The sequence below is a fragment of the Aspergillus thermomutatus genome, assembly GCF_002237265.1.
Source record: "Aspergillus thermomutatus strain HMR AF 39 chromosome Unknown NODE_65, whole genome shotgun sequence".
Classification (NCBI taxonomy): Eukaryota; Fungi; Ascomycota; class Eurotiomycetes; order Eurotiales; family Aspergillaceae; genus Aspergillus; species Aspergillus thermomutatus.
In genome coordinates this window covers 52,237-79,556 of record NW_020798114.1, presented here as the reverse complement: position 1 = coordinate 79,556, position 27,320 = coordinate 52,237, and the positions used below count along the sequence as shown (strand labels likewise).

Genomic DNA, 27,320 nt, shown 5'->3' with positions numbered 1-27,320 from the left:
AAACGAGAAGAGAAGCTCGTCGCATCAGATGCGGAGTAGTAAATGAAGTAGTCTTTAAAGTGCAGTTGATGTCACTGGTGGGGATGATGTCAGTTTCACTTATTCATAAGACCCAACTTTAGGTACAGTGTGGAACTACCACTAAAAACACAAGCAGTATCCAAGAGTTATCATGAGCAATGCATGTTATTGCAAGAGAAATTTCAATCATTAGGTTTGTATCGAAGATACCAACAACTGAACCAAACCATAATTGAATCTATGTACAGACAATGATTGTTGGCATTGCTCAAACCACGCCATGCCATGACACCCCGTTTTGCAGCTCAACAACATAGAAGATAGACCAAGATACTCAGTCCTACAAATCATCCGCGCCCCGGACCTTGGACTTCTTTGCTTCGATCACCTTCTTCAAATTACCAATGATATGTTGCCTACGCAACAGCTTGCTCTTCCATTGTGCCGTTTCCTCCTTGGAGGCCAGTTCGCCAACGGCTTCGATATTCCGAAGCCGGCTGGCCTTGGCTGACCCGTTGATGCTCGATCGAAATCTGCCCACGGACTCTGGAGTGTGATACGCACTGAGTGGCCCGTCAATAGACCCACGAGAACCAGGTGTCGTAGGAAATCTCGCCAACGCCTTTTTCGGTGTGGCAAATGGGGATCCTTCTCGGCTGGCCGGAGGACCTGAAGTGTCGATCCCGAGCTTTTTCAATTGGATCTCCAGAACATCAATATCGCTGCTCTTGCTCTCGGCCATGTTCATCATAGTTGCGATAGTAGATGTCACAGCTTCCACAGTAGGGCGCTTCGTTGGCTGGCGGCTACTGTCTGGCCGGGGGGCTTCTGCGATCTTAGCCCGTAATAATGATACTGCAGACTCCAAGTCCGCCAGACTGGCTTGTAGGTTTGTGAACGCAGACCGGAGGTCTTGCTGGAGGTTCGCTTGCTCCGCGGAAAGAGGTGCAGAAAGAATCGCTGCCGTGTCAGTATGAGCGTCAAGGGTCTTTCGAATGCTTGCACACTGGCCTCTGAGATTGAGAATGTCTTTACTCAGTAATTCTCGGCAGGCCTCAAGTTTCTCCTCCACTTTCTGCGCCCGCTGCTCCTGGAGGGAATCGGCAAGCATAAGCACAGCATCGTCGAGCTTTTCAATTTCGCAGAGAAGCACCTTCTCGTCTAAAATATCAGCTGGATGATCAGTCTTCAAGGTTTGTATCCATCTCTCGGAGTCTCTGGGCGATTGTTGATAGAGAAGGAAGGACGACAGAGCCCGAGAATTTATGCCTAGCGTATCAATCATCGAGTTGATATCACGGTATAACCTCTCGATTTGACCGGGAATTCCTGGCTTTGTGGTTTGACCCATATAGTCCTGGTGTGGCAGGAAGGGGTCAAGTGTTGGGACAGGCTCCAGTGGTTGGGCAAGATCCGCGCGAAGTCTCTCATCCTCGTCATCGTCAGAAAGGGATAATATTTCTTCCTCCTTTCTTTGGGCTTGAATTTTCAAGCGGGCCTGGTCTTCACGGGCAGTGCGATCAGACTCCTGTCGCAATCGTTGATCACGCAGAGCTGCTTCGGTCAAAGTAGCCTTGCGGGCAGCAAGAGTGCTACCCGGAATTTGAGGAGCACTGGCCGATTTGTGAATCTGTGGCTTCAGCAGAGTTTTCGGAATACCGCCTCGCACTGGACTGGGCGATCTTGGGGGTTCGCGATCTACATGAGTCTTCGGTGGAAACATGGGTTTAGCAATCTCCCCGAACAACTGTCGCTGCGGTTGTTGCTGACCGGGCCTGGAAATGCGAGAGAACAATCCTCCGGCGGGGCTTTGTTCGGAGACGCCAGTTCCGAAAGAACTCTCTGGTGAAATCTTCGGTGTCTGGCCCGTGGTTTCAGGCTCTTCCTCTTCTTCATCAATTTCATGTGTGATTTCCTCTCCGCTATCAGCGAAGTCAGATTCATCGGCCTCCTCACTCGGTTCTTTTTCGGACTCATCGACGTCCGATTCTTCAGGCAACGGACTAGCCTCCTCGTCAGATGCAGCAGGTGACTCAGGAACTGCTGGTTCTGAAGGCAATGGAGCCTCGTCTGCCGCAGGTTTTCCGGCTTTGTCCTTGATCCCGCTTGCGAAATCAGGTGGGAGCGGTGCTTCAGGTGCGACATCTTCCAAAGTAGGTTCTGGCTGCCTCGCAGCACCTGATGGAAAGTGCACATCTTCGACCGAGCTCTTAGAGACGTTGGAAGATGCAGAGGTATCGCCTGGGCCATACGCGGCCCTGCTTGTTGGGTCAGGGGGGAGAGGCGGTTCGGCAATGGAGATATTCTCCGCCTTGGGCGTTGAGCTAGCGACGATTGTCTTTTCAGACGGCGGGGACAGGGGACTGGTTACCTGTTTCTCCGCAGCGACGTTTCCGAACAAGGAGAAGGGAGACTTGTTTGTTTGTGCCGCTGGCTGAGGTTGCGTCTGAGCACCGAACAATGATGTCGTTCTAGAGGTATCGATTTTAGAAGGCGCGCCAAACAATGATGCTGGAGGCTCCTTTGCTGCTGGTTTCTCGGGTTGGGTGACCGCAGGCTGATCTTCTGTATCGTCCATCGATTCTGTTGGCGGACTGGTCTTATCAGGTGTGGAGACCATATCATCCAGGGATGTGCCAAAGGAGAGAAAACCAGAAGACTTGTCAGGCAATGGACCATCATTGACAGCCGTGCCATCACCCTTAAAAGTAGAACCAAGTACGAAGCCGCTTGAGCCAACACCAAAGCCACCCTTAGATTCGTCCGCCTTCTGAGGTGTGAATGCTGTGTCGGCCTGAGCCGGGGTGCCGAAAATAGATGGGCCTGAAGGCTTCGTGAAAGGACTCTCGGTTGAGACCTTGCCAAAAGGCGATTCGCCGGCAGGTTTTCCAAAAGGAGATTCGCCGGCAGGTTTCGCAAAGGGAGATTCTGTTGCCGGTTTGGATGCTGCGAAGCTGGAGAACCCTCCTGCATTCGCAAACGAGCCAAATCCTCCTCCCGAGGCAGCGCTGGGCGTACCGAAAGAGAGTGGTTTACCTGGTGTGGACGGCTGCCCAAAGCTTGGCGCAGCACTGGCTCCAAAGCCCGACTGGCCAAATTGGGGCGCTGCGCGCCCGAGAGTACTAGGCGCGCCGAATGAAGGTTTCATCTGGGATGGCGATCCGAAAGATGGCCCACCGAGAGCCGATGGCGTTCCAAAGGCAGGTTGTCGGCTACCTAGAGTTGAGGGGCTGCCAAACGCTGGGGCAGCAGAAGGCTTGCCAAACGTCGATGACCCCATTGCCGAAGGGCTACCAAAGGCCGACTGTCCAAATGCAGGCTGTCCGAACGGGGACTGACCGGTAGGCTGCGCTGGTTCTGGTGCTTGCGGTTGCGGTTGCGGTTGTTGTGGGCTTACCGAGACCAGACCATGGTAGGGCAGTTTCTGGCGAATAGACTCTGAATATATAAACCACCAAGAGCACAGTATGCCTTCGTTGTTCAGAAGGAAGACATTGGGCAGGGGCGTGAAACTTTCCGCGATGTCTTCGCCTTGGATCGGGGAAACCACGGGCTCGGTGCTAGAGAGGTCAACCCCTAATCCGATTACTGAAGTATCACTATTGGCCTCAGTTAAAGGAAGGGATGCTCTCTTTGTGTCGTCATTGACCTCTGTTGTTGTAAAGAGACCCACGGTGCCTTTGGCAGCGTCATCACTGGCCAGTGGTTGATCGGACCGTGTGATGAGTCCTATATCTGTAGATGCTGTAGAGGATACGATTAGGACGTTTTTCAAGTGCGGCTTGTAGTCCCTCAGACGCGCGATAAACTGGTAGGCTGGGGCGCGTTTGACACCAAATGGCATGCACAGTTCCGGCATCTTCTGAACCAGGAAAGGTGCGCCTTTCCTTCTGGTGATGATATAGTACGAAGACGGAGGCGTCTGGCCCATATCATCTTCAGTCGCATTTGGTGTATATACCATCAAGAATATGTCAGTTTCAATCCATGCAATGGACGACACTATTCGAGGTTAGTAACGGAACACACAATATCTAACATTGCCCCAACGTACCATGACAATCGCCTTCCAGGTCAGAAGGGCGGGGTATTACGTCCTTTTGGGTCCCGTCAGGAGTCATCTGAACTGCTGTTCCATCTGCAAGACCAGCCACAAGCTGTTTCCCTTTGTTACTCCAGCATACGGAGCTTACTCCGGTCCTGAGTACCTGACCGCTAGGTCCCCGGATTAAATTTCCTCCTTTCAGATCTGCAATCAAGAGCTCGCCATTCGCTGTGACTAGTGCAACCAGAGACGAAAGGATATCTTCCGACGGTGTAGGATTGGGTGCCATAGCGCGAAGGGTCGTGCCGTTCATCGGGATGGCCAAGGCAGGCTGCGGATTGCCCGTCAGCAGCGTCGCTGTCTGGTAGACAGCAAGTTCCGCACCATTTTCAGTCGCTAAGATTAAGGCACTGTCGCCCGAAGCGAAAGCCACATGTGTAGGTCGCGCAGGAAGGGGTAGATTCGCTTGTGGTTCGAAGGGCTTAGTCTTGACTTTGCTTTCGCCGGTCGTTGCGCAGATGGCCTTTCGCACTGCTTCAGTCGACGCGATAACGAGCGAGTTGGGAGCGGCACCAGCCACTAGTCCTTTAGTCGGCGCGACAGCAAGAAGGGAGCTTGTTGGAGCTGGAAGGGCATCTTCAGGCCAGGGGGTGGGAAGGAATCGGACGTTGCTATCACCGCAAACACCTTTGAAGCCGACCTCCTGATTCCTGTATCAGCAACCGACAACAACAAGACTATTCATAACGACGATGAAAGGTGACGTACATCAGCAATAACATCCGGGAGCTCGGGTCCCAGCTCGGCGGCAGGACTTCCAGCAGCGGAGTTGGAAGCCCCGAAATTGAAAGCCATTCTGAGGCTATCGAGGTCAGACGAAATCGATCGAGGACGGTCGCCTAAAGCTGGTCTAAACTTTGGTGCATGGGGAGAAGGCGGGCTATGCGGCGGAGTTGGAAAAGAGCGACGCTGGAGTGCTTGGGGACTCCGGTTGAGGAGCTTCCAAGAGCGCGCAAAAATCTTTGTTATCCTCCCTCAAAGGAAGGGAGAGTCTCAAGAGTGAAAGATCAGCGAATCGGCCAGAGTGAGTTAGCCGGAGAACAGTTATTTGGGTTTCAACAATAGAACAACCTTTTACGTTGTCTAATAAGCTGTAGTAGTGAGGCAATCAATCAATGATCTCTCAAGCATAATGATCGTAATTTCCGGCAGAACAAAAACAGCGGAAGCTCTGGGCGCGTGCAGGCCTTGTTGCCTCAGGCACAAGTGATTAGGCGGCGGGAGCTTCGTCACTGCAGCAGTTCCAGCTCCTCCGCTGCCCATCACCGACTACTCAAGCTTCCCTTCTTGTACCTCTTCTTCCGCCATTGCTTCCATTGAATTATTTACCAGTTCCGCAACGACTACTTGATCTTGAAGACTACTTGTCCTGACACAACCTTGCGTCGCTCGTTCTCCTATCTTGCCTATCCCTCTCCGCGCCCGTCAATATGGCAGGCTTCGACTTCTCCAACTACAATCGCAACGCGGCTCTGCACGCCAAAGGTGTGCCTCTCCCGAAAGCAACAAGTACTGGTACAACAATCGTAGGTTGTATCTTCGATAATGGCGTTGTGGTAGGTTATGATCGAATCCGCCGAATAATCCCCAGTGATGATGGACTGTGCGGAAGCTCACTCAATCTTACCCTCACGACAGATTGCTGCAGATACCAGAGCTACGAGTGGTCCTATAGTCGCAGACAAGGTAAGCCACATCTATATAAGCTTCTAGAAGACGTGTCAGAGCTAATCATTCCGATCTTAAATAGAACTGCGAGAAACTACACTACATCGCCCCCAAGATCTGGTGTGCTGGAGCCGGTACAGCTGCAGACACCGAATTCACCACCGCCCTGATTAGCTCCAATGTCGAACTGCACGCTCTGTCGACGGGCCGGCCCCCACGAGTAATCACCTGCATGACCATGTTGAAGCAGCACCTCTTCCGATACCAGGGACACATCGGCGCCTATCTGGTCGTCGCAGGCGTTGATCCGACAGGCGTCGGTCTTTTCACCGTCCACGCCCACGGTTCAACCGACAAGCTCCCCTACGTTACCATGGGCTCTGGCTCGCTGGCCGCCATGTCTGTTTTCGAGTCGATGTGGAAACCGCAGCTGAACCGCGAAGAGGCTATCGCTCTGGCTTCGGAAGCTATCAAAGCCGGTATCTTCAACGACTTGGGCTCCGGTAGCAACGTTGACGTGTGCGTCATCCAGAACGATAAGCCCACGCAGCTACTGCGCAACTACATCAAGCCCAACGAGCGTGGTGAGAAAGAGCGCAACTACCGCTTCCCTAAGGGCACAACGGCCTACCTGAACGAGAAGATCATCAGCAAAGAGGACATGAGAAAATATGTGACTGTGGAGGATGTCTCTGGGGATCCAAATCTCATGGAGGTAGATTCGTGATTAAGCCGACGGTAGCAAGAGCTTAAACATGATCTATCTTTATTTTCTGCTGTTTTTTTGTTACGCATAGAGAATGTAATTGATGGCTCAATTGCATCTCTCAATATTCTCCGACTAAGGAAGACTAAGCTCAGCAGTATCCTCATGAGAAATAGTAAAAGTCCGCACCGCGTAGTCAAACACGGGAGAATAATAATTCTTCGAAAATTGCTTTGAACGTCCATGGTAGTCATGCAACGTGATCATGCCTCTGCAGTTTGACGTAGCGTCTCTATAATGCTTGGATAACAGTAACTATATACAAAGAATAGGCTATTGCCTGTTTTCCAGGACGGACGAATCACTCGAAATGACTGTACATCAAGTCGTCTGTCCTCAGACCGAGTCTGATCGCTTCCTGCTTTCTCCCACGCGCGGCGGCTCCATAAGGGCTTGCACCATCTCCGGCGTCTCGATTTCTTTCACGCGGTCAAGGATGTAGGCATACTGAGTCGGCGCAACGTTCAACCCTGCTCTTCGGAAACGCAGCACACCAGCATGATACATAGCGCGTACAAGTGACGGTTTCACGTGCGCGTTGTGGGACATCAGAAAATCGTAGAGCCAGTGGACAAGCGTGAAGGCACGGCGCGGGCTGATGTTCCTTGAACATGCGAGAGAAACAGCAAAGAGGTGGATCATCTCTACGGCCAAATGAGGGTCTGGACAGAGCGCGGTTCTTGGCTCTGGGTTGTAGCGCACAAGAGCTTTCTCCGAGGGGTCGGGGACAGGCGGCCAAAAGCTCGATATCGCGATCTTGAGGGGGGTGTGACAACGGAACAAACGGATCAGCGTCCAGATTCTTTGTATGTTCCCGTCCCTGGCGGTCTCAATCGCATGTTTCACGAAAGAAGGGTCGGTGATATCGATCTGCCGTGCCATCTTCTCATAGGTGGAAAAAAAATGAGTGTTTGTTGCGTTGTAAGCATGAATATCTGAGAACATCTCCGCGAAAGACACTTTTGTGGTCTCGAGTTTCTCCAACGTCCGTCTTTGAGTTCGCGTCATGCGCTTTGCTGCCTTCAATTCCACGACCGACATCAGCAGGCCGTTAGATGGTATGCCAAGTGCGTGAATTTCCTTCATCAAGCTGCTTAAGAGGTCCTCGTAGCCGCCCTTGTAGAGAGTAGATTCGTAAATTGTGAAGAGATGAGTTATATGCGAGTCAGTCACCCTCGGATCTCTTCTCCAAAGCGGACCCTGAGGGAGATATTTGCTAAGACTCCGCAGCGTCCAAATGCGCAAGATAATTTGGTGTCTGAATGATAGTGTCGATTTCGTCTCTTGCGTAGATCCCAATGACTCGGTAGTATGCTGCGCGCGCACATCAACCCATGTCTGTGAAGAGACAACACTTGTTAGCTTGTCAAGCTCGGACAAGCGGCGCTGCCACTCAAGCAAGCAGTCCGTCTTCGTAGACACCAGATACTCTGTTGTGCGGATGATAAATTTGGATGTGGCAGTTGGATGGAAATAACCCAAGAGCTCCTTGAGATAATGCCGGTTGGTGCTATGCCGTGATTCCGCCGAAATTTTTAACCAGCGTGCAATCAACATCGGCACCCATTGAGAGTCAGATGAAGTAGGATCTTGGGTCGCCAGGATCATGTCCTTCGCCAGTATGACATCGTCATAGGTTTTTCTTTCGCAAAGAATGCTTAGCCATGTATCAACTAGATCTTTGCCAAGATCCTTGTGTCGATAGATATCACAACGTCCGATGGCGTCCCACATCTCCCGATGAAACCTAATCAGGAACCTGGAGTTCCGCGCTGTGAACTCATGAGATCGTTTGAGTTTGACATTTGATATAGTCTTTATGATATCTTGAAGCTCATTGGGATGTAAGAGTCCTAGCTCCAAGGATCGAATAACAGCGTCGAACACCCGCTGTTTCCCGAAAATCGCTGCTGTTGATAGAATATGCTTGAGAGCGCACAGATAATTTCCAGCGCCTCTTGTATTCAGATACGGATCATCGAGGAACTCGACAACCTTCTTCATGGCGACTTCGTTGTAGACTGATCGCGGCAGCAGGTGTTTAAGTATCAGGCGGCTGTAGGCAGGCTCCCGCTGGAGATCGAAATTGAGTTGGCGCATGAAGATCCCGATAGCTGTGACTGATGGTCGCGATTTCAGAAATTCTTCTAAAGCTTGACCACGAGAAACCCTGTGTGCCGCATCCGGGAACCCCGGTAGACCACTCAATGTGTTGAACTCGCTCGGGTCAATGTTTTCGCTGTAGAACGGCAAAGGAGGCTCTGGAGGGCTCAATGGATAGAGAGGCGAACCTTCTGTACAATTAGAAACACAATTCGCCTGTCCAGGGATTGATTAGTTGTAGAATCTTACCATGGGCCTCCGGGTGAACATCTCGTTCCTGCCGGTCCGTCCATTTCATGTGCTCCCGCCCATTTCGTCCAAACAAACATGCAATGTCTTCTAGAGGTCCCGAACCGGCTATACCGGCCAATGCAGTATTTCGTCGCTTGGCCAGACGTCTTCTTGCTTCCAAAGGCCCTGGCACTCGACTTTCGTAGCGTCGTTGACTGGTTGCGAATCGTCGGAAGGTTGATGCGAGCAGTTCTTCGCTAATCCACACGTAGTCAATGAGATGTGTGGAAGATGGCTGTATTGCATGCCGATAGGCATGTCTGCCGAGAGACATGAGGCAACGGGGGCATTCGAGTGCAATTGAGCTGTGTCCACCTAATAGAGACGTTAGCATCGAAATGAAGCTTGTGGAGAGTTTGGAGTTCGGGTTTCGAGCAGATGACTAAGCGGCGGCCCCAACCACAGTCGCTTCAGGCAGTACAAGTCAAAGGCAGTCTATTGATATGAGCTGTCACTAGAAGATGACGGTGGATGGCCATTTCAACCCTGTTAAGCAAGTGACTGGATTCAAACCATATTGCCGAAGGTCCCGTGCGAAGTAAAATAGATGGGATTGACGATGATTCTACACTTCCTCACTCGAGGCAGACTAAAAAATTGTTCAATCCAATTTCATTCCAGACATTGTAGGGACTATATAACCAAAATATGAAATCAAGAAGCCGAACCCCTGCACGCCTTCCGGTAATGCATGGAATTTTGTGAAGCCGGTGGTATCTTATGCAATGCAGCCAAAAAGTGCTTCTTCGTGGAGACGCCCGAAAAGATAGCAGCGGGGAGAACAAAAAGAGACAGTGAAGCGATGACAAGACTTTCAGGAGGCTTGTTCCCCAGGGCGAGGCTTCCTACCTGTTACGACATAGAAGTCCATGTAGCTATGGACATCACGATTCTGAATGCTTCTTCGCACATTAACCAGAAAAACTTCAATCTCCGGCTTCGACCACCCCAGTGCAAGAAGAGGTTTGTAGGACCATCCGGACAGAGCCTCTAGCCAATTCGTCTCATTCCAAGTGCCTATGGTACGCAGGTGCGGATCATCAGACCATGGGTTGGTCGGAACCTTGGAGATGCGTTCCTGAACGTCCACGAAGCCGACTTCTTTCATCCAGCGAGCAATACGATGAGCGATGCGAAATTGTCTTGGGGGATCTGCAACTTGGCTTGAGCGCACATTGAGATCGACCCAATCATGCAAAGCATATTCACAGAAGCCATCGGGATTCTCGGGAGGCATGGTACCATCGTCACATTTCAGCTTAGGGTCGAATTCGTGGCACTCCATATAACCGCCAGGTTTGAGATGCTTGAATCCCTTGCGCAAGACATCTTTGAAGGATGGGAATGAACCAATCATGTGGGCTGTGTGAATCAAGTCGAAGTGGTCTGCGTCCCATAACCAGTCTTCTTCGGTGGCATCGTCGACGAGAAAGTGAACGTTATCGGGAACCTCAGTCGGTTGAACAGGCGACAGATCAGTGCCTGTGATTTCGGCTTCGGGGAAGATAGATGCTACAGGAGCAAGGGAACAGTAAGAGATTGCCTGGAGTAAGCGACGGGGAGACAGGAGGAAGACGCACCCATTTCTATGGGCCATATGCCAGATCCAGTACCGATATCGAGGATTCGTTTAGGGCTATGTATGGGGGCGAAGAACAGTCGTCCATCGTTGACCAATTTGATCATATGGTGCTGCATGTCTAATCGATCCAATTCCTGCTCATCGTTCGGGTAAACGTATGCTGGATTTATACATCAGACAAAGCAGACAAAGCAGTGAGAAGAGGCTGGGGCTGAAAACATACATCCCTCATGGTATTTGTGGTATCGTCTTCCGTTCTCGGTGGGATAGTCAGTTACACTCGCAGTCAACGACTGCGTGTCACTACAGCAGAATTTAGTATCAGCGTACCACAAGCGATTTGACCGTCTTTTCTTTCTATACTCCTTCCCATCTCGATCGATGACAGCTGCAGTTTCCTCAAAGACGGTAAGAAACAAGCAAGGTACTTACTAATGACGGTTCGGCTCCTGGGACATTGTTCGTTAGCATCCCATGTATGGAATATATTGGTTCTGCTGAAAGAGAACACGCTGCAGAGGACAGCCGAAGTAGAAGGGCAAGCGACGGCCAAGACATGGGTCGTAATAACAGATGCCACGAGAGCACAAAAGGAAAATGCTTACAATGGAATTCGCGCCCACTGTTCTAATGGGTCTAGGCATTATTATGGGACTCTCGGGACCGGTTTCTCGTGTGGGGGGAGAGGGGGTCAAGAAAAAGTATGTAAAGTTGCAAATTGTGAAGCCGACAATTTGGTAGCCTTCTTGATTTCCTTTTCAGTTTCTTTCCTCTTTTCCTCGGCTGTTTTATGTTCTTTCTCTATGACGATGCCACCCTCAACACGAGGAAGCCGCAGTTATCGTCGAATTGGTGGTGACGACGAGCAGATAGGTTCTAGTGGGGTGATATCCAACAACCAAAAGAGGAGCAAATGTGTCACTTGAGACTGAATACGCTCTTTTTTTCTCGGTTCTGAGGAGCAACAATATATTTCAAGGTCTAGCTAGCTAAGGAGCCTTCAAGTGTGCTGTCGTGCTAGCGGACCAGTTCAGAGTTCAGGCAGTGGGAACAAACTAGAGGGAGGAAGAGGTGGGAACTAGAAAAAAGGAAGAAATCCAGAAAATAAGTAGTAATCGAATGGATAGAGAAACAGGCGATGCCAGCTGCAGATTAGCACCAGATGGAAATAGTTGGTCCTAAATGCTACCTCATTTTCCCTTGTCCCTGATTCCCTGAAGGCCTGAACCCGACAGGCTGGGTTAGGTTTGTAATTTAGTACGGGAAAAAGGATAGGGATTGAGGGGGTTGGACTGGCTACTAGATTATGGACAAAGGCTGCTTTCGCAACTATTGGCTTCGGCTTCGAGCCTTTGTGTGTGTGAGATTCCATGGACGTAATTTGCAGTAGAAATGACATTAAGAATCGATTTTCTCGCCACTGGACATCCCGTAGATCCGATAATTTGGCTGCAACATAGAGAGAGTACATCTCTGGTCTAGACTATTACGGGTTGTAACATGATTACCGACTACCAAAACCATCTGCTCGGGGCAGTTGGGGCTGCGGAGAATTAAATGTATCTCTACTCCGTACAGCAAGCAGCTCCCAGGAATCTCATCACGCTCTCAAATGCCCCGGGGATAAGAGAACACTCTTCCTCGGGATTTGTTCTTAGGTATAGACTATTATTATACAGCCTCCGCTCTGCAGGCGATTCCATCTGTGGTTAGTATTTCGGAGAAAGTGCATGATTTATGAAGTATTTCGACCGTAAACTTTGTGGAAAATAATCTATATCATTATCGATTGTCGAACGATTCGGTCTTTAGGTGTTCATCCCTAGTGCTTTCTTGACCTCCAATATTGAGAGGGGTCAGGCTGCAAAGAGTGGAATCAGAATAATATGAGCCTGTACAAAAACTCCCATCTATACAGAATCAGCAGCCTTCCGAAATGGGTACTACTACCGATAGTAGTCAGAGAACCATAGTCCTGGTTCCTTCGCTCTGGAAATTGGAAAACCGAGGCTATGTCATGCCAAAAAGCACGGACGTCCCAGGAGTTTGGGATTCGGGAAGACAATCGATAGGATAACCAAACAAGAAGAAAGAGGATCATACATTACATTGTACTCCGTAGGTAGACTAAGATCATTATCAGATCACAGCAATCAATCGATATTACTATTGAAGGAAAATATTGGACTAAGTATCAGTAGTAGTACTCGGTATCAGATCTATTTTCTGGCTGTAAAGAACACATCATTTCATGCATGACGAGAATTTCTCGAGAGCTGCCAAGAATGTCCTATCAACCACATTCTTGTTGTTAATCGGATTCAAGATGTCCGATCTCTACTCTGTAGAACATGATAACATCCCATACAAATCCCACCCAGCGTGAGAAAAGGGGCCGAATTAGATCCAACAGTTGGTGGGGATGTCGCTCATTATAACTGTCATTTCCACATAAGCACTGGACACTCAAGAATTCTTTGCGTCTTGAGGAAGGGACTTAAACTACTATCTATTATCATTAATTAATAAGTGCAGTAAGTAGCAAAGATGAAATACCACTAATTAATCCAACCTCTGCCCCCGGCGATATTCCTGCTGTACGGAGTAGTAACTAAGAATAATAATAGCAAAGCTAGGTAAGACCATAAGTTAGCGGCAATTTGTAGCACAAATGATCTTCAATTAAGACTGGGTCCAATGGCTGCTGGTGCCGTTGTGCTGGAATTTCCCATCCATGGATCACTCTCCTATTATCCGAGTGGGCTGAACTCCAATGCATCCCTTCTTCTGCATGGTGTCTTGTTTGTGTAATCCACGCTGTGTCCGCCTTCCTAGCAGGTTTATCCCTGGAAGCATCTGCAGCAGCATTTGGTCTGATTACCTTCTCAAGCACAGTGCAGAGTACTTTTTACCATATCGTTTCGATTGGTTGCAGGACACCGCAGGACACCTGACACCGAGTGTTTTACTGTTTTGTGAACGGAGTTTACCGCTGAACTATCCAGTCTGTCGGATCCGTTGACCCACTCCAACCGACCAGCGTCGGCGGGAAATGAGTTATCTCAACATCGCCCGTCCCACCCTCCCACTTCGATTCGAGGCGCGGACAGGCTGCTCTACTTGCCTCACTTAGCAAACGACATAATTCCAAATTCTTAGCCAATGGAACAAAACTCTGGGACTAGAAGTTTTTGGCGGTAGCGAAGGCCATTTTTGTGGAACCGAATACCTTGTAATACCTTGTCTATTGTTATTTGTCAATTACAGAGTATGCCAGTCAAGCTATCTAGTATTATTCATTCTTCATTCTTCATACTCCTTGTCCGTACGGAGTACTCCGTTATTTTGATTTCTGGCTTCTGTCCCTAGCATTATGAGCAGGAGATGCAGAAGAGAAGAAAGCCTTTTTCCGAAGAATCCGCATTTCCTTTTCATTATCTAAAATCCTATGTCGAAGGGAAAAGGCATTCAATTTTATCACTATGCTCGCGAACCTTTGCATTGAAATTATTCAGGTTGGTTCAGTACTCAGGAATCGGGACTGAAAAGTAAGTACTTCTGGTCTTCGCATCCCCCCGCAGGAAAGTGCCCATCTGTCTGTACTTCGTACTCTGTCCAAAATTCTAGATCGACCCAACGGGGAGGAGTAGTAGCCTAGGAGGGAATATTAATAATGAAAGTCCCACGGTCCCCGATTGCCTGAAATTACATCAGGAGAGCACAGTACAGTAACGGCATCTGCAAAACATTAGAGTTACTTAGAAAAGTCAAGGAAAGCTGCTTCGCTTGAGTGGTATGCCAGTGGTGATGCTCACACTATGAATCCCCTTGTAGGAGTAGATTGGATAATGATAAATTTACGCCACAATGAGCAGGTTGATGAGCGGTTTGAGTTGCCCTAGAGCTTTTTTGTTCGCCGAGTCCTGACTAGTACTGACATGGGATTTAATACCCGGTCGTACTGGGATTGGCCTTGAGAGTTTGAGGCTTTTGATAGCAATCGTATTTTTAACAGTGGCCTGGCCTCGTAGTCTTACTTAGGGTGGCATTATGGTATATGCTGCCAGCCTGACACAAAACATGCTGTAGTAAAGTAGCAAGAAAGTATCTCGTTCATTTCTTTGAGAAGACAGCGAAAAACCCAGCTGCATCATAGTTTCCTTTCATTGGCTTGCATCGATGATACGGCCTGGCTCAATGGCTCCCTTTTGTAAGACCCACAAAAATTCATGCACGCTCGTGTATGGTAGACTGCGAAAGTACGTCCATAGGTAGGGCCTTTTCATGTGATGGAATCATAGAACTCAAGCATTAGTACTCCGTAGTCATATCCTGGTTCAGGGATGGTGCTGGTCTTCAAGTTTCGAAGGATGTGCCTCGGGATGGGTCAGCTCAATGGTGTTTCTTAATTAGCAAGGCATGAAATCATATATTTTTGTCTTTTTTCGGTTGCTGGTGGTATTCTCATTGCCGTTCCCGAGACGACAAACCTGCCCGCTGATCAGAAGACAGGCTTATTGATGTGATCCACTGACCACTGGCCAGGTGGCTATGAGCCTATGATCCTAGCCTAGGTAGTCAACGATGAGGGGTTACTCGGGGAGACCGCTGCAAATTGCAAGGCTACCATACTGGGATAAGGATGGTGGCCGGAAAAGAGGGAAGTGGGAATTGAACGATCAATAGATCTCTCCTGTGCTGGACGAGGCGCCTTGCTGCTTACTTAGGTGGCAGCACTTAATTTGCCTGTGAGAAATGGTCCAAGTATGTAGATAGCTAGCACGGTAGCACCAGCTACTTACAGCTCGAGTCGACCTTTCGGCGGTTGAGATTTCCCAGGACACCCCCGTCTAGCCTCTTGGTCCGCTGAACTTTACCAGGACATGAGTGTAGACTCCTTTCCGGTCCTTGATGGGTTAAGGTTGACATGCTCAAGGTCTTGCTGCCTTAACATTCTTCGATAGACACGAGACAGGTCACCTCAACGGCTTTTTCACTTTACATTGGTCATAACATCAATGACTCGATTCTTATTCTGTCCAAGATCATGCTAACAACATTTCTCCGAGTGAAAATGCTATGAGATCGCTGGTCCAAAGGAGGGCAGGATACTTACCCTCTACGTGACATAGAGCGAGGACCACTGTTGAAAAAAGGTCATCAATTATCCCCTGTAGCAAGAGCTAGAAATATAACCTGCACACAATGGTATTTCGTTGATGCCTAATAATGGCTTTTGATATTCACGAAATTCGGAAGCTCAAGTGGTGTAAAGTAGATAGATAGTGGCTTACACTGGGTCGGTCGGAGCACACTGTCATGGGTTCAGATATGTGTAGAAGTAGGATAGAACAAAACCTTTCGTGTAAACTGCTCGGAACTGCCCAGTGATATCTGACTATTTACTATGGAAGTCCTCACACAGAGGGGATCTCTATCGTCATGTTCATCCATTCTTCTTTAGACGAGGCATCACAGGAGCAATTGAATCATGAAGCATCTTCTCGCCTTGAATTCCACTGTGCTATATCAAACTCACAGCCATGGCTTGTACAAGCCTTAGAAGGGATACCATGTCAGGCACGTAGAGACTCTCAAAACCAGAATTCCCCCGTCTCGCTTGACCTCTCCATCGATGATGGAGCACTGGAGGAGACTTTCGAAGTCCAAAACAGGAAAAGCCGAGTCCCACACCGTGGACCCGACTCATAACACTGCTGGGCAAGTCTTACCAATTATCTCAGATGAAGGAAGCTTTCTTCTTGTGGGTGAAATGCGGTAATCGAGGCAAATCCAGAGGTCAGACGTGCTTTCACTAAAAGGACGTCGTATGGACACAGAGTCAGTTGTTAGTGATACTGGCTGGGCTCTATCTGTCCAAAGTATTAGATCTAGGGGCTATGAATAGAGTTATTTGCGAAGGAAAGGAGCTAGCCCAGAACATTGCAAATACTCAGACAGCTGCCAGTAATAGACAGATAGAAGTGATTGAGCTTGCAAAGACCCTGTAGGCCACAAGGCAAGGGATGTTCATCAACACTGAAGGTAGTCACAGCGTCAGGGCGCGGTTGTTGATTCTCCGTACGGCGTAGACCATTCAGAATTCCATCTGCTACCTGGACGCTTGGAGTTTACCTACTGCGAACAGTATTTCCCCTACCTTACGTATTGTGTCCCTGAAAGAAGGGCAAAACCAACGAATCAGCTCCATTGTTCAGCATTCTCATCACTAATTGACTGTCTCTATCTGATCCAACTTAGTGCCACACGAATACCAGAAGATCCTCAGTCCTACATCCTCAACAAACCTCCGGCATGTTTCCTATTAATACCTGAACTTGCCCTCTAGATGTTGGATGGCTCCAACGGGCAAAGTGTTATCGGTTTCAGCTTCAGCTTCATTACCTCCTAGGCACCAGATCTACGGTCAACACCTGGCGAGCCTGCTACTGAGGTCATATTCGTGTTCTGTGATGGACGAACGCGTTCATCAACTGCCATTTGAGTCACTTCACCAACAGCTAAGATGACTACCTCTCGAAGGAAGATTTCAGTTCAGTATTGTGGTACGCTACCAAGGCTTGTCAACTATCGATCCACCTCCCAACGCGTTTTCATGAATCAAGCTGACAGGATTCTCTGCACAGATACAAGATTACCCTCCATCGGCTGAACCTTGTCCGTCCTACAAAACAATGAGCCATTCTAGTCTGTGTATTCGACTGCGAAATGCGAATAAACATACCTGGTCGTGATACGAATATCCGTCTGAATCCTGGGGACGCCTTCCTGATGAATCAACGTGTGGGCAAAACCAATCACCTGAACGACTTGATCCCACGGCCCCTCTGGGAATCCAGGCCATTAACTGCGAGTTCACAGGCCGATACAAAACTGATACATACCAACTGTGGTTCCTGTGGGATTCAACTGGTACTTCAGACCTGTCTGCTGACTGGCCTGCGTCAACAACCGCTGGATATCCGCGATCTGTTGAGAGAAAGAAGCGTTCTGAGTTCCAATCTATAGTGGAGGATCAGTTGAGGAGCCGGACGAGAATGGGCCCTAGACTACACCGACCGGAATCAGAGAAAAGTCGGCAGTGCATCGTGCCGGAGTCGCGAGAGCTGGGTAGTTGAACGCCATTACTATGAGATATGGCTACTGGACTGTGATTTTCTGGAAAGAGGGTGAAGTTGTTTGGTGATTGAGATGGATTCGGACCGCAGTTTATAAGGTCAGAATGGACCGCAACTCAGATCATGGTGACGTGTGATGAAGAAGCATCCATTACGTCTTGAGAGCAGATTTGACTTTACGCGGTGATTAAGTGGTTTCGATATCAGCAACAGCATCCTTGGGTCACATCTAACCTAATAGTATGTTTCGTCCACGGTACGTCCTCGGCGCTGGCCAGGCTCACTTCCCCGGACGTAAATATCTTGAAATAAAACATCCAGTCTCGGCTCAGGTTCTGGCATCTTCTCAGCTTCTGCCACCTCATGATTTACCTTTTCTCTCACGTTCTTATCGATTGTTTTTGCTTCGTCCTCCGTGAGGACGCCCCAATCTATCAGCTTTCCCCGGAAGGTCGAAACTGGGTCCTTCGCACGCTCCGCCTTTAACTCTTCGCGAGTCCGGTATGCGACTCCAGGATCACTCATTGAGTGCCCGGCGTACCGATATGTTACAAACTCATAGACCAAGGGCCCATTTCCAGCCCGAATGAACTCCTTGCCGTGCTTTACTGCTGCCATTACTGCCAGGACGTCCATACCGTTCACTCTTAATCCAGGAATGTATAAACCACGTTTATAGTAGTCAGTCATTGCAGACGCTCTTTCAGCGGAGGTTCCCATGCCGTACTGATTATCTAGATACCTGTTAGCAAAAGACCGATCGAGCACGGTGTCTTAGGCACCAGAGGTCTAGAAGAACTGACTCTCGCACCCAAACAAAACAGGCAGATTCCACAATTTCGCCATGTTAAAAGCCTCATGGACTTGACCTTGGTTTGCTGCTCCGTCACCATACACATCAATCGTGACATTATCGCTGTCATTGTACTGTTGAGCAAATGCTATTCCAGCGCCGACTGGTACATGAGCTCCCACGATGCCATTACCCCCAAAGAAGCTTTCGCAGAACATGTGCATAGAGCCTCCTTTGCCGTGGGATATGCCATCCTGTCGTCCAAGTAGTTCGCCAATAATAGACTTGATACTCGCCCCTCGCGTAAATGTGAATCCATGAGAGCGGTATGCCGTTATTAATTTATCTTCTTTGCTGATGCCATTTTCAATGCCAACAGCGACTGCCTCTTGGCCAGTTGACAAATGACAGAATCCACGAATCTTCTTTTCCTTGTAAAGCTTGTCAGCGGCTAGTTCCATTCGTCTGTGAATAGGTCAGCTACATAGCATCAATAGTCCTTAAGGGCATATTTCACCTTATCATAAGCATGTCTCGGTACAGGTCCTTGAGCTGCCTTTTTGTGGTTCCTACTGTGTATGGGGGATGGTCAAAATGATACGTCTCGAAGCTGTCTTCTGATATCGGGACGTCAAAGGGCTTGTCATCTTCCTTTGATGAGCTTTAGCACTCGCCTCATTTGAACGATTCGATATGACTTCAGCACAAGGCGCCGCTTACAGTAGGTATGTTCGGCACATTGACAACTTGTGCCAGGAAGCGACGTTTTACGCAGAATAGCGTCGAGCTAACCCAAGGTAATGACTCCTTGAGTCTCAGGTTTCTTGAAAGCATGGCGGCTAAGTAATGTCTGAATCTAGAGAGTAGAGAAAGCGAATTGCTTAATGCTATCTCGGCGGGCACGAGGACAGGGTGAATGGTAGACACCTTACTGACTAAAAAGCAGTCAAGGTTCCAAAGCAACAAGAAATAGCTAGAGGCTGGATTTCTCGACGAATGAAGTGATGTGGTATGACAGCTTCAGTGACGCAATCTTGAACTCAGAGCTCACTTTTCTCCGAGAACAGCTACATAGTAATTAGGTAGTGAGGCTGGCATACCTACAAGCCGATAGAACAACCTATGGTTGCCCTTTCGGTTGTGACCTATGGTTGATCAACAGGTACCAGCATATCGTGAAATGGCCAAGATGTAAAGGTCTTCCCCACAAATTGCATACGTCTTTATGTTGCTTTTCACTATCTAGCAGTTATCTGATGTCGAATTGAAGTTTCGCAACTGGGAAAGCTTTTCTGGGCATCTTCAAGTGTAAGCGAACCTTCGTGACTCTCTGTTGAAGAATCAGTGATTGCAAAGCTCCAGATTGGTTGGGAGATACGGAGTAATATTACCTGATTTGGACATCCAAGAATTCGGGATGGATCAATAATCTTCCGATATGACGCATATTATCGTTCTGGGCTCACGCGTCTGAGCTCTGCCATGGAACTCGTTCTAGCCAACATCAAACCTATATATGCTTTCAATTTTGGTCAAGGGGAGGTGATGCTAAGTAATGGATCGAAAGAAGTTGGCCGCCCAAGGAGCGCGGTAACACAATATATGCGAACTTTGGCCGCACTTATAGATCTTCGAGGTCAGATATAGATATTGCTTCATGCTGCCACTCAAAAAAACTCCGACATCATGCGCCATGCACCTCCTTACCGCTCGGCCAGGGGCGGACGCCCTCGTGGTCGACCCAAAGGACACGAGGAGGAAGATGAAATACCCGAAGTCTACCGGGAAATGCTCGCTGAAGCAGAATTCCGGAGTCCAGATGTCTCGGATGCGGATCGTCCTATCAAGAAACGAAAGGTTGGAGCTCAGAGAGCTACAACTTCTGATGTTGTTTCTGTGCCTCAAATACCACTGCCAAAGGAGGATCAAGGCCAAGCCAGCCGGCAGATACAGACAGTCTATGACGAGCCCACGTCAGAAGAATCCGATATGGAGTGGGAAGAAGTTGACCTTCTACAAACCCCAGCTCAGTCCATTCAGATAGGTCCTGTGACGACGAGGGGCGACGATGAATCACTCCAGATCACTCTCGACAATCATGAAGGAAAGAGACGGAAAGTAATCTCAAGGCAAAAGCCACTCACCGCAGCCGAGAAAAAGCTCAGATTAGATATACACAAAGTTCATGTGCTCTGTCTCCTCCGCCATGTGCAAATACGGAATCTATGGTGCAACGACGATGAACTACAGGTACGCAACCATACGCTTAGCATGAGGGGTACCCTCTCCTCAGTCCACTCGATATTAACATGCAATCTAGAGCTTCCTCAAGAGGATGTTACCCAAGCAAGTGATAGCCATGTTAAATCCACCAGAGGACAAACCACAGTACAGCCGGTCTACAACTTTTGTCGAGGGGCTGAATCAAGCCAGTGATGCTTTTAGCAGGAGATTCAGAGTAAATAGACCGGGCTTGAAACGAGCTCATTGGGTAGATGATCCGGAAAAGTTGAAGCAAAAAGCGGTATGTTCTCAAAGCTCCACGTAGTAGCCACCATTCTGACATCCCTGTAGGAGTCTATTATGTCCGATGCGGAAGTCTTTTTGTCAAAAGAAGACTTCTGCAAGCAAGCTAGGACAATGCAGGGCTCTCGTGACTTTGGTGCTCAGTTGTTCTGTGCTCTTCTACGCTCTGCAGCTGTGGAAGCGAGGCTGGTCTGTTCACTCCAGCCTTTGCCATTTTCTGGGACAACAAAGAGCATGACGCCGAACAAGCCAAATTCCCAGTACATTGTAATATCATCTGATAACCATGACACGTCAGCAGATGATCAACAGACGTCAGGCCTCTCGCCAACTCCACCGTCAAGGTCTCGAAGACTTGGTCGACCACAATTCACTCCAGCGCGTCCACCCAAGACCTCTGTTCCAGGTAACGTGTCTACGACTATCCCGCTTCTCTAATTACTGACTTCTCAAAGGTCCGCGATTTACCACTCGAGTCTCGCCTTATCCGGTATTTTGGGTCGAGGCATTCAATGAAGCAGTCCAGAAATGGGTCCCTGTCGATCCGCTGGTAACCAAATCGATTGCAAAACCATCTAAGTTTGAGCCGCCCTTCAGTGATCCATCAAACTGCATGTGTTATGTAGTCGGGTTTGAAGAAGATGCATCCGCAAGAGACGTTACCAGGCGCTATGTAAAAGCATTTAATGCAAAAACACGCAAAATGCGTGTTGAATCTACTAAAGATGGCGAGAGATGGTGGACAAGGACAACGCGCTTGTACGAAAAGCCATTTCTGGAGGACAGAGATGAGTTGGAAATTAGCGAACTGACAGCGAAAACTGCTGCCGAGCCTATGCCGCGGAATGTGCAAGACTTTAAAGACCACCCAATATACGCGATTGAGCGACAGCTTCGACGGAATGAAGTTGTGTTTCCCAAACGCGTCATTGGCCAAGTCGGTCTTGGAAAGTCGGGATCGAAAGATCAGGTGTTGGTGCCGGTGTACCGCCGTAGCGATGTTCATGTTGTCCGCAGTGCCGATAAATGGTATCGCTTGGGACGAGACATCAAAATCGGCGAACCCCCATTGAAACATATTCGAGCCAACAGAAACAAGGATGTTGGTTTCAGCGAAGACGAGCACGACAATGAAAGTGGCGTGGAGATTCCTCTGTATGCATATTTCCAAACCGAGATCTACACGCCGCCGCCTGTTGTGCAGGGGAAGGTACCCAAAAACTCTTATGGGAACCTGGATGTCTATGTGCCGAGTATGGTTCCTCCTGGAGGTGTGCACATAAAGCATCCCCAAGCTGCCCATGCAGCCAGGGTCCTTGGTGTTGATTATGCAGACGCAGTTACAGGCTTTGATTTCAAGGGCCGACATGGAACTGCTGTTATTCAAGGAGTTGTTGTTGCCAGCGAGTATCGGGAGGCGCTTGAAGAGGTCTTGAATTGCCTTGAAGACGAGAGAAGGCAAGCCGAGTCCGAGGAAAGATCGACAGAGATGTTACGGTTGTGGAAGCATTTTCTTCTAAAACTACGAATTGCAGAAAGGGTCAAACGCTATGCCATTGAAGGTGAAGAGAGCGCTAGTGAAAGCTCTGAAGGCTATGAGAATCAAGAGGAAGCCGGTGGCGGATTTCTCCCTGAACCAGAGCAGGAAATGGCCGACGCAGGAAAATTTTCGACTTATCAACGATCAACCGAACAAGAGCCTCGAGATTATACATTAAATGAAGCATCAACAAATGATAGCGCCCGAGGAGATGAATCGCAAGGTGATGGATTCAAAGCTGACAAGAGTGCCAACCACATAGAAGCAATCAGTCAGAATACTTCCGAAATCGACATTGCCAAGGCATCAAGACGTTCTCGTTACAGCCTTATCGTCGTTCCTAACAAGAAAGCAAACAGTAATGAGAACGGCACCTCCCAACAGCAGCCGGAACAATCTCCTGAAATAGTGGAGCTTGACCCAGCAGCAGAGGCTGAGAGTGTGAAGAGCTCTGGGCAGACTGGTCCTGCAGGCTCATCGCAAGCTCCCATTATCGTCGACTCTTCAACAGCAGGCGGCTCCAAATCAACTAGTGTTGAGATACTGTCGCGGGCAGCATCGCAGACCCAATCGCGAGCTCACACACCAGAGGAAATGGACGAGATATCAGAAGCTGATGACAATGGGTCATTGTTGTCGCATGATCCCGAAGATGAGGATGCGATTCCAGAGTGGCTAGTATGAGCTCGTCTGATTTTGGATCGCTATTTCATGATTATGCGTGCATCATGTATAGTGCAGTTTGTCATTTGGCGTGTTGGAAATAGATACCCTGCTATTGTAGAGTCGACAGATTGTCTGAATATTAGGCGAGTGCTGCCTAGAAGGGGATATATGTGTGCACAGACCACCGCCGATGTCATATGGATCGGACGCGTCTGACGACGCGAACCGCCCGATAAGAAAGCATTGTGCATTATGTACCATCAACAGCCGCAACTCTACTTATGGTTTCATTTCGTTTCTTAGTTCCTTCAAATCTTGATATAGCTACTTCAGTTTGCGATGAGACAAGGTGACAGACCAAGTACAAACGCAAAATCTGCTCAGGAACAATTTCGAACGCCGAACAAGCCTCCTATACCAGGTTCTTCCACCACTTCTAGAGAGCGAAAAGAAACGTCAACATCAAAAAAGCAAATTGCGACTCCATTATCCTCAGCCTCAACGTCTAAATCGTGGAAAGGAAGCTTGCTCTCCAGGGATCAACCTACACTTACGCAGATTGACTTTGTGACACCAAGGACACAGAACGCCGAATCCGATGATGATGATGACAATCTCGATTATATCGATGATGCCGCTCAAGATAATAATCCGGATAGTCGTCAGGTGATCGAGATAGATGACAATTCCGATGGCGATGCTAGTTATCAACCAACCTCACATACACGGGCCCGGCGCACCGGGGGCGCCAAACAAAGACCAGATGCCGCGCGCAATGCATCGGGGCTGAGAAGGGGTACAAACCAAGCTGGTCCAGCTGAAAAGCGACCCGGAAGGAAGAGTATCGAAAGTGTCAAGGGCAACAAGAAGAGGACGGAGAAGCAGCAAAAGGACAAGACACTCACTCAGATGGATTACGTGCGGCGTTACCTGAAGATCGAGCCTGACGATGAAGTCAAGCTGGAGTACACCTATATCACTCCGAAGAAGAATGATAACCAGAAATTCAAAGCAAAACTCCCTCGTGGGCTTGAGTCTGCGCCCACTGAGTATGCCAGCGCCCAAGAATCCTTAAGCTCGAGCAAGAAGAGGAAGCTGGAGGCTGAGGAGGATATGAAAGAAGTCTTGTCCAGTACTTCGACACCGGAAAAGAAAATCTTGAAAGGAAGCCCGTATACGCCACGAAAACCACGGAAATCTGAAATACCTTCCTCTCAGTCACCCGAAAGTCCTGGGGTTGCGATAATTTCATCATCACAATTTCGAAACGCTACTCGATCCCCTCCCAACATTAATTCTTCGACCAAGCCCACTCCTACCATCAAAGAAGAATCGCCTAGCTTGGACCAGACGGAAATAATCACAAGGCAGGTGTCAATGGTTGAAGATCAATTGTCGTCGTCCATGATGCCCGATTCTGCATTGTCATCCCAGCTTGCTGTTGATGATGAAACGACCTTTGATGGTGAAGAGACACAGTCGAATTCAGCAAAGGGACCATCCGCTTCCGCGTCTGAGTTGGAGGAGAAACCCGAACCTGACAAACCTCCACCGAGTACGGAGAGAACAGTAGTGTATGAAACGGACGCCGAAACGGACTATAGTGATGATGAGCCCATAGTCTCTGGGCCGCATGACGAGCCGAATGCGGTTGTTTTTGAGGATCAAGCCGACGAGGATGAAGACAGATCACCACTCAATGACTCCCAAGACCTCCCTCCACCTATAATGCATCCTGGTTTGGAAGATGAGCCTGGGCCTTTACAGTCTGAAACCAATCTGTCGTCCGAGGCATCAATCTTATATCAAAGACGGCACCCTGCCACTCAATTTCCACTCGAACCCATACCTACGCTGAGCACTCAGAAGCTGGCGGAGCTTTTCCCACAGGAATCCAGCATTCAGCAAACCATGACAGAGACTTCGTGTACCAAGTCATCCGCTCACAAGGTTCAGGCATTATCTGATCCCTCCTTTCAGACGCAGACTCAAAGCCAAACCCAAGACCTGGACAAATATTCGACGGAGATGATCCCGGAATCCTCGCCCGTCGCACGGCACGGAGACTACGCGAGTACGGGTGATCCTTTACTCCCTCAGAACCGTGCTCAGAGCGTGGTGCAGGTAGAGTCTTCACAAATAGTGGATCGTCTCAAAAGGCAGGCTGATCCAGATGAAGATTCTCGCCCTAGGGGAATGCTGTCCCGCAGCCAACTTCTCACCTCTAGTGTCATGGAGAGTGTTCCTGTGCCGGGTTTCTGGATGGGCAGTCAGGACAGTGTTGGAGAACCCTACAGCTTGACAGATACATAGTATACGGATTGATTGATGAATTATGACATGCACACCATACATCCTTGATTAGGCTGGTACATCTTCTTTACTCCGTACTCCTTGGTTCTCTTCGTATTGTAGTACGGAGTACTAGGTAGTGATAATCCTTAAGTGTTTCATCGTGGATCCCTTAGTGGGGCATTTCATGATTGTTCGGTCCGTCGTACGCCCCGAACGGAACCGCCATGCAGATCAACCGGCAACAAGCAGCTATCTCCTCCGCAACCGTCATCGAGGACGGTCTCTTTCGATTTGTACTGATCGCCTACTTTATCGCGATATTGACTCATCAAGAAAATTATGGATATCGCGTACGATCATATTCAAGAGGAGATCTTCTCCACTAATGATTCCTCGAAGAAAGAAGGCTCGCAAGACGACTCTAAAACCAACCGATCCAACGTCGACCTCAACACCGAACTGCAAGAGACATTTCGCGCCTTCTCCGCGAGCCCCTGGGGTATAAAGATTGGTGGTCTATGGGATAATGTCCGTAAACAAGGCGAGAGTTACTACGAAGGAGCCAGGCAGGAGTACGCCGCGGCCAGCGAGGAGGCCGCCAAGGGCTTTTCGGACTTGAAAGAGACTATCGTCGGACGCACGCGAGGTCTGTCGCTAAGTACAGCTTTTACTTCTGGGCCGTCGGAGAGAAGTAAGGATGAGACGCCGACGCCTACTGCGTCCCGAGCGGGAGAAAGTCAGGAAGAGGGGCCCAGTGATGCGGGCGCAAGCGAGGGTTTCCTCTCGCGATTTAAAGCGGAGGCTGCAAGAAGACTGAAAGAGATTGAGAAGGCCGAGGAAGCTGCGGACGAAGCGATCCTGCGCTTCGGCATGACCATCGGCCAAAAGCTGCGCGATGCGGTCAGCATTGTGCCCCCAGACGCTGAGTCGTCAAATAAGATCCTTTTCGAGAGTAAGGATGCCGAGGGTAAGAGAGTTATTCATGCGACGCGATTTGAGGCGCAGCTGCATGTGATCCATTCCAACCTGGAGAGCTTCACCAAGGACCCTGTCAGTGAGAAGTGGGCTGCGTTCAAGCAGGAGTTCAACGTGGACAACAAGACCGACGCCATTGCCGCGGATTTGGAGAAGTATCCCGAGCTGCGATCAGCCATGGAGAAGCTTGTTCCTGAGCAGGTTGATTATGCAACCTTCTGGTCTCGGTACTATTTCCTCCGCCTCGTGATTGAGACCGAAGAGCAGAAGCGCAAAGAACTTCTTAAAGGTTTGTCACTATTCACCCCACCTTGCTTTCTTTACCGGAATTTCTGACAAGAAATTGTGGCAGGCGCCAATGTGGATGAAGAGGAAGAAATTGCTTGGGACGACGACTCTGACGACGACACTGACTCCCCCTCTACTCCTCAGGTCAAGACCAATGATACAACCCAGACTCCCGCTGTCGACAAGAGTAAGCTGCTCAAGCCTGACGAACCCCGGCGCTCAAACGACCAGCAGTCTCAGCCAGACAGTGAATCCAGCTATGATCTTGTCAGCGGCAACACCAGTCGTGCGCCTGGCAGCCCGAAGGAGAAGAGCCCAACGACTGCGGCCAAGGACGACGACAGCGACGAAGACTGGGAATGAGCAGCTGATACACTTCTCTTTGGTCATGTTCTGCATTAATGTCTTACCCATAGTCTCAATTGCGTCTGTCTTCCAGCCCTTTTGGACTCACTCGTCCAGCTGAAAATCTGACTTGATGAGGCTCTGAGAGGAGTTATGGCGTTTGTCTTTGATACTCCCTGGGTTATGGGTCTTTCTTTGTTTTCAACTAGCTCTTAGC

The 27,320-nt window shown here is 49.1% G+C and overlaps 5 protein-coding genes across 5 annotated transcripts; 3 read left to right on the top strand and 2 right to left on the bottom strand.

Moving 5' to 3' along the window:
• Nucleotides 1-361: 361 nt before the first annotated feature.
• CDV56_107211 (FG-nucleoporin NUP159) lies at nt 362-4,921 on the bottom strand (the record flags this gene model as incomplete). The annotated part of the gene is made up of 4 exons (XM_026760830.1): nt 362-4,023; nt 4,076-4,178; nt 4,230-4,769; nt 4,835-4,921. The coding sequence occupies 4 exons, from the start codon at nt 4,919-4,921 to the stop codon at nt 362-364; spliced, it is 4,392 nt and encodes a 1,463-aa protein (XP_026615478.1).
• Nucleotides 4,922-5,556: 635 nt separating this feature from the next.
• Nucleotides 5,557-6,521, top strand: pup1 (proteasome core particle subunit beta 2; the record flags this gene model as incomplete). The annotated part of the gene is made up of 3 exons (XM_026760748.1): nt 5,557-5,682; nt 5,765-5,812; nt 5,877-6,521. The coding sequence occupies 3 exons, from the start codon at nt 5,557-5,559 to the stop codon at nt 6,519-6,521; spliced, it is 819 nt and encodes a 272-aa protein (XP_026615477.1).
• Nucleotides 6,522-6,896: 375 nt separating this feature from the next.
• Nucleotides 6,897-19,302, bottom strand: CDV56_106433 (uncharacterized protein; the record flags this gene model as incomplete). Its single annotated transcript, XM_026760052.1, has 12 exons — nt 6,897-8,854; nt 8,913-9,269; nt 9,804-10,466; nt 10,535-10,696; nt 10,760-10,839; nt 17,282-17,384; nt 17,442-17,559; nt 17,617-17,663; nt 17,936-18,409; nt 18,479-18,933; nt 18,986-19,119; nt 19,189-19,302. The coding sequence occupies 12 exons, from the start codon at nt 19,300-19,302 to the stop codon at nt 6,897-6,899; spliced, it is 4,665 nt and encodes a 1,554-aa protein (XP_026615476.1).
• An 852-nt stretch (nt 19,303-20,154) lies between these two features.
• CDV56_106040 (putative DNA repair protein Rad4) lies at nt 20,155-25,513 on the top strand (the record flags this gene model as incomplete). The annotated part of the gene is made up of 5 exons (XM_026759659.1): nt 20,155-20,718; nt 20,789-20,992; nt 21,043-21,400; nt 21,450-23,212; nt 23,759-25,513. The coding sequence occupies 5 exons, from the start codon at nt 20,155-20,157 to the stop codon at nt 25,511-25,513; spliced, it is 4,644 nt and encodes a 1,547-aa protein (XP_026615475.1).
• Nucleotides 25,514-25,719: 206 nt separating this feature from the next.
• CDV56_105929 (BSD domain-containing protein) lies at nt 25,720-27,121 on the top strand (the record flags this gene model as incomplete). Its single annotated transcript, XM_026759548.1, has 3 exons — nt 25,720-25,845; nt 25,895-26,759; nt 26,823-27,121. The coding sequence occupies 3 exons, from the start codon at nt 25,720-25,722 to the stop codon at nt 27,119-27,121; spliced, it is 1,290 nt and encodes a 429-aa protein (XP_026615474.1).
• Nucleotides 27,122-27,320: the final 199 nt, after the last annotated feature.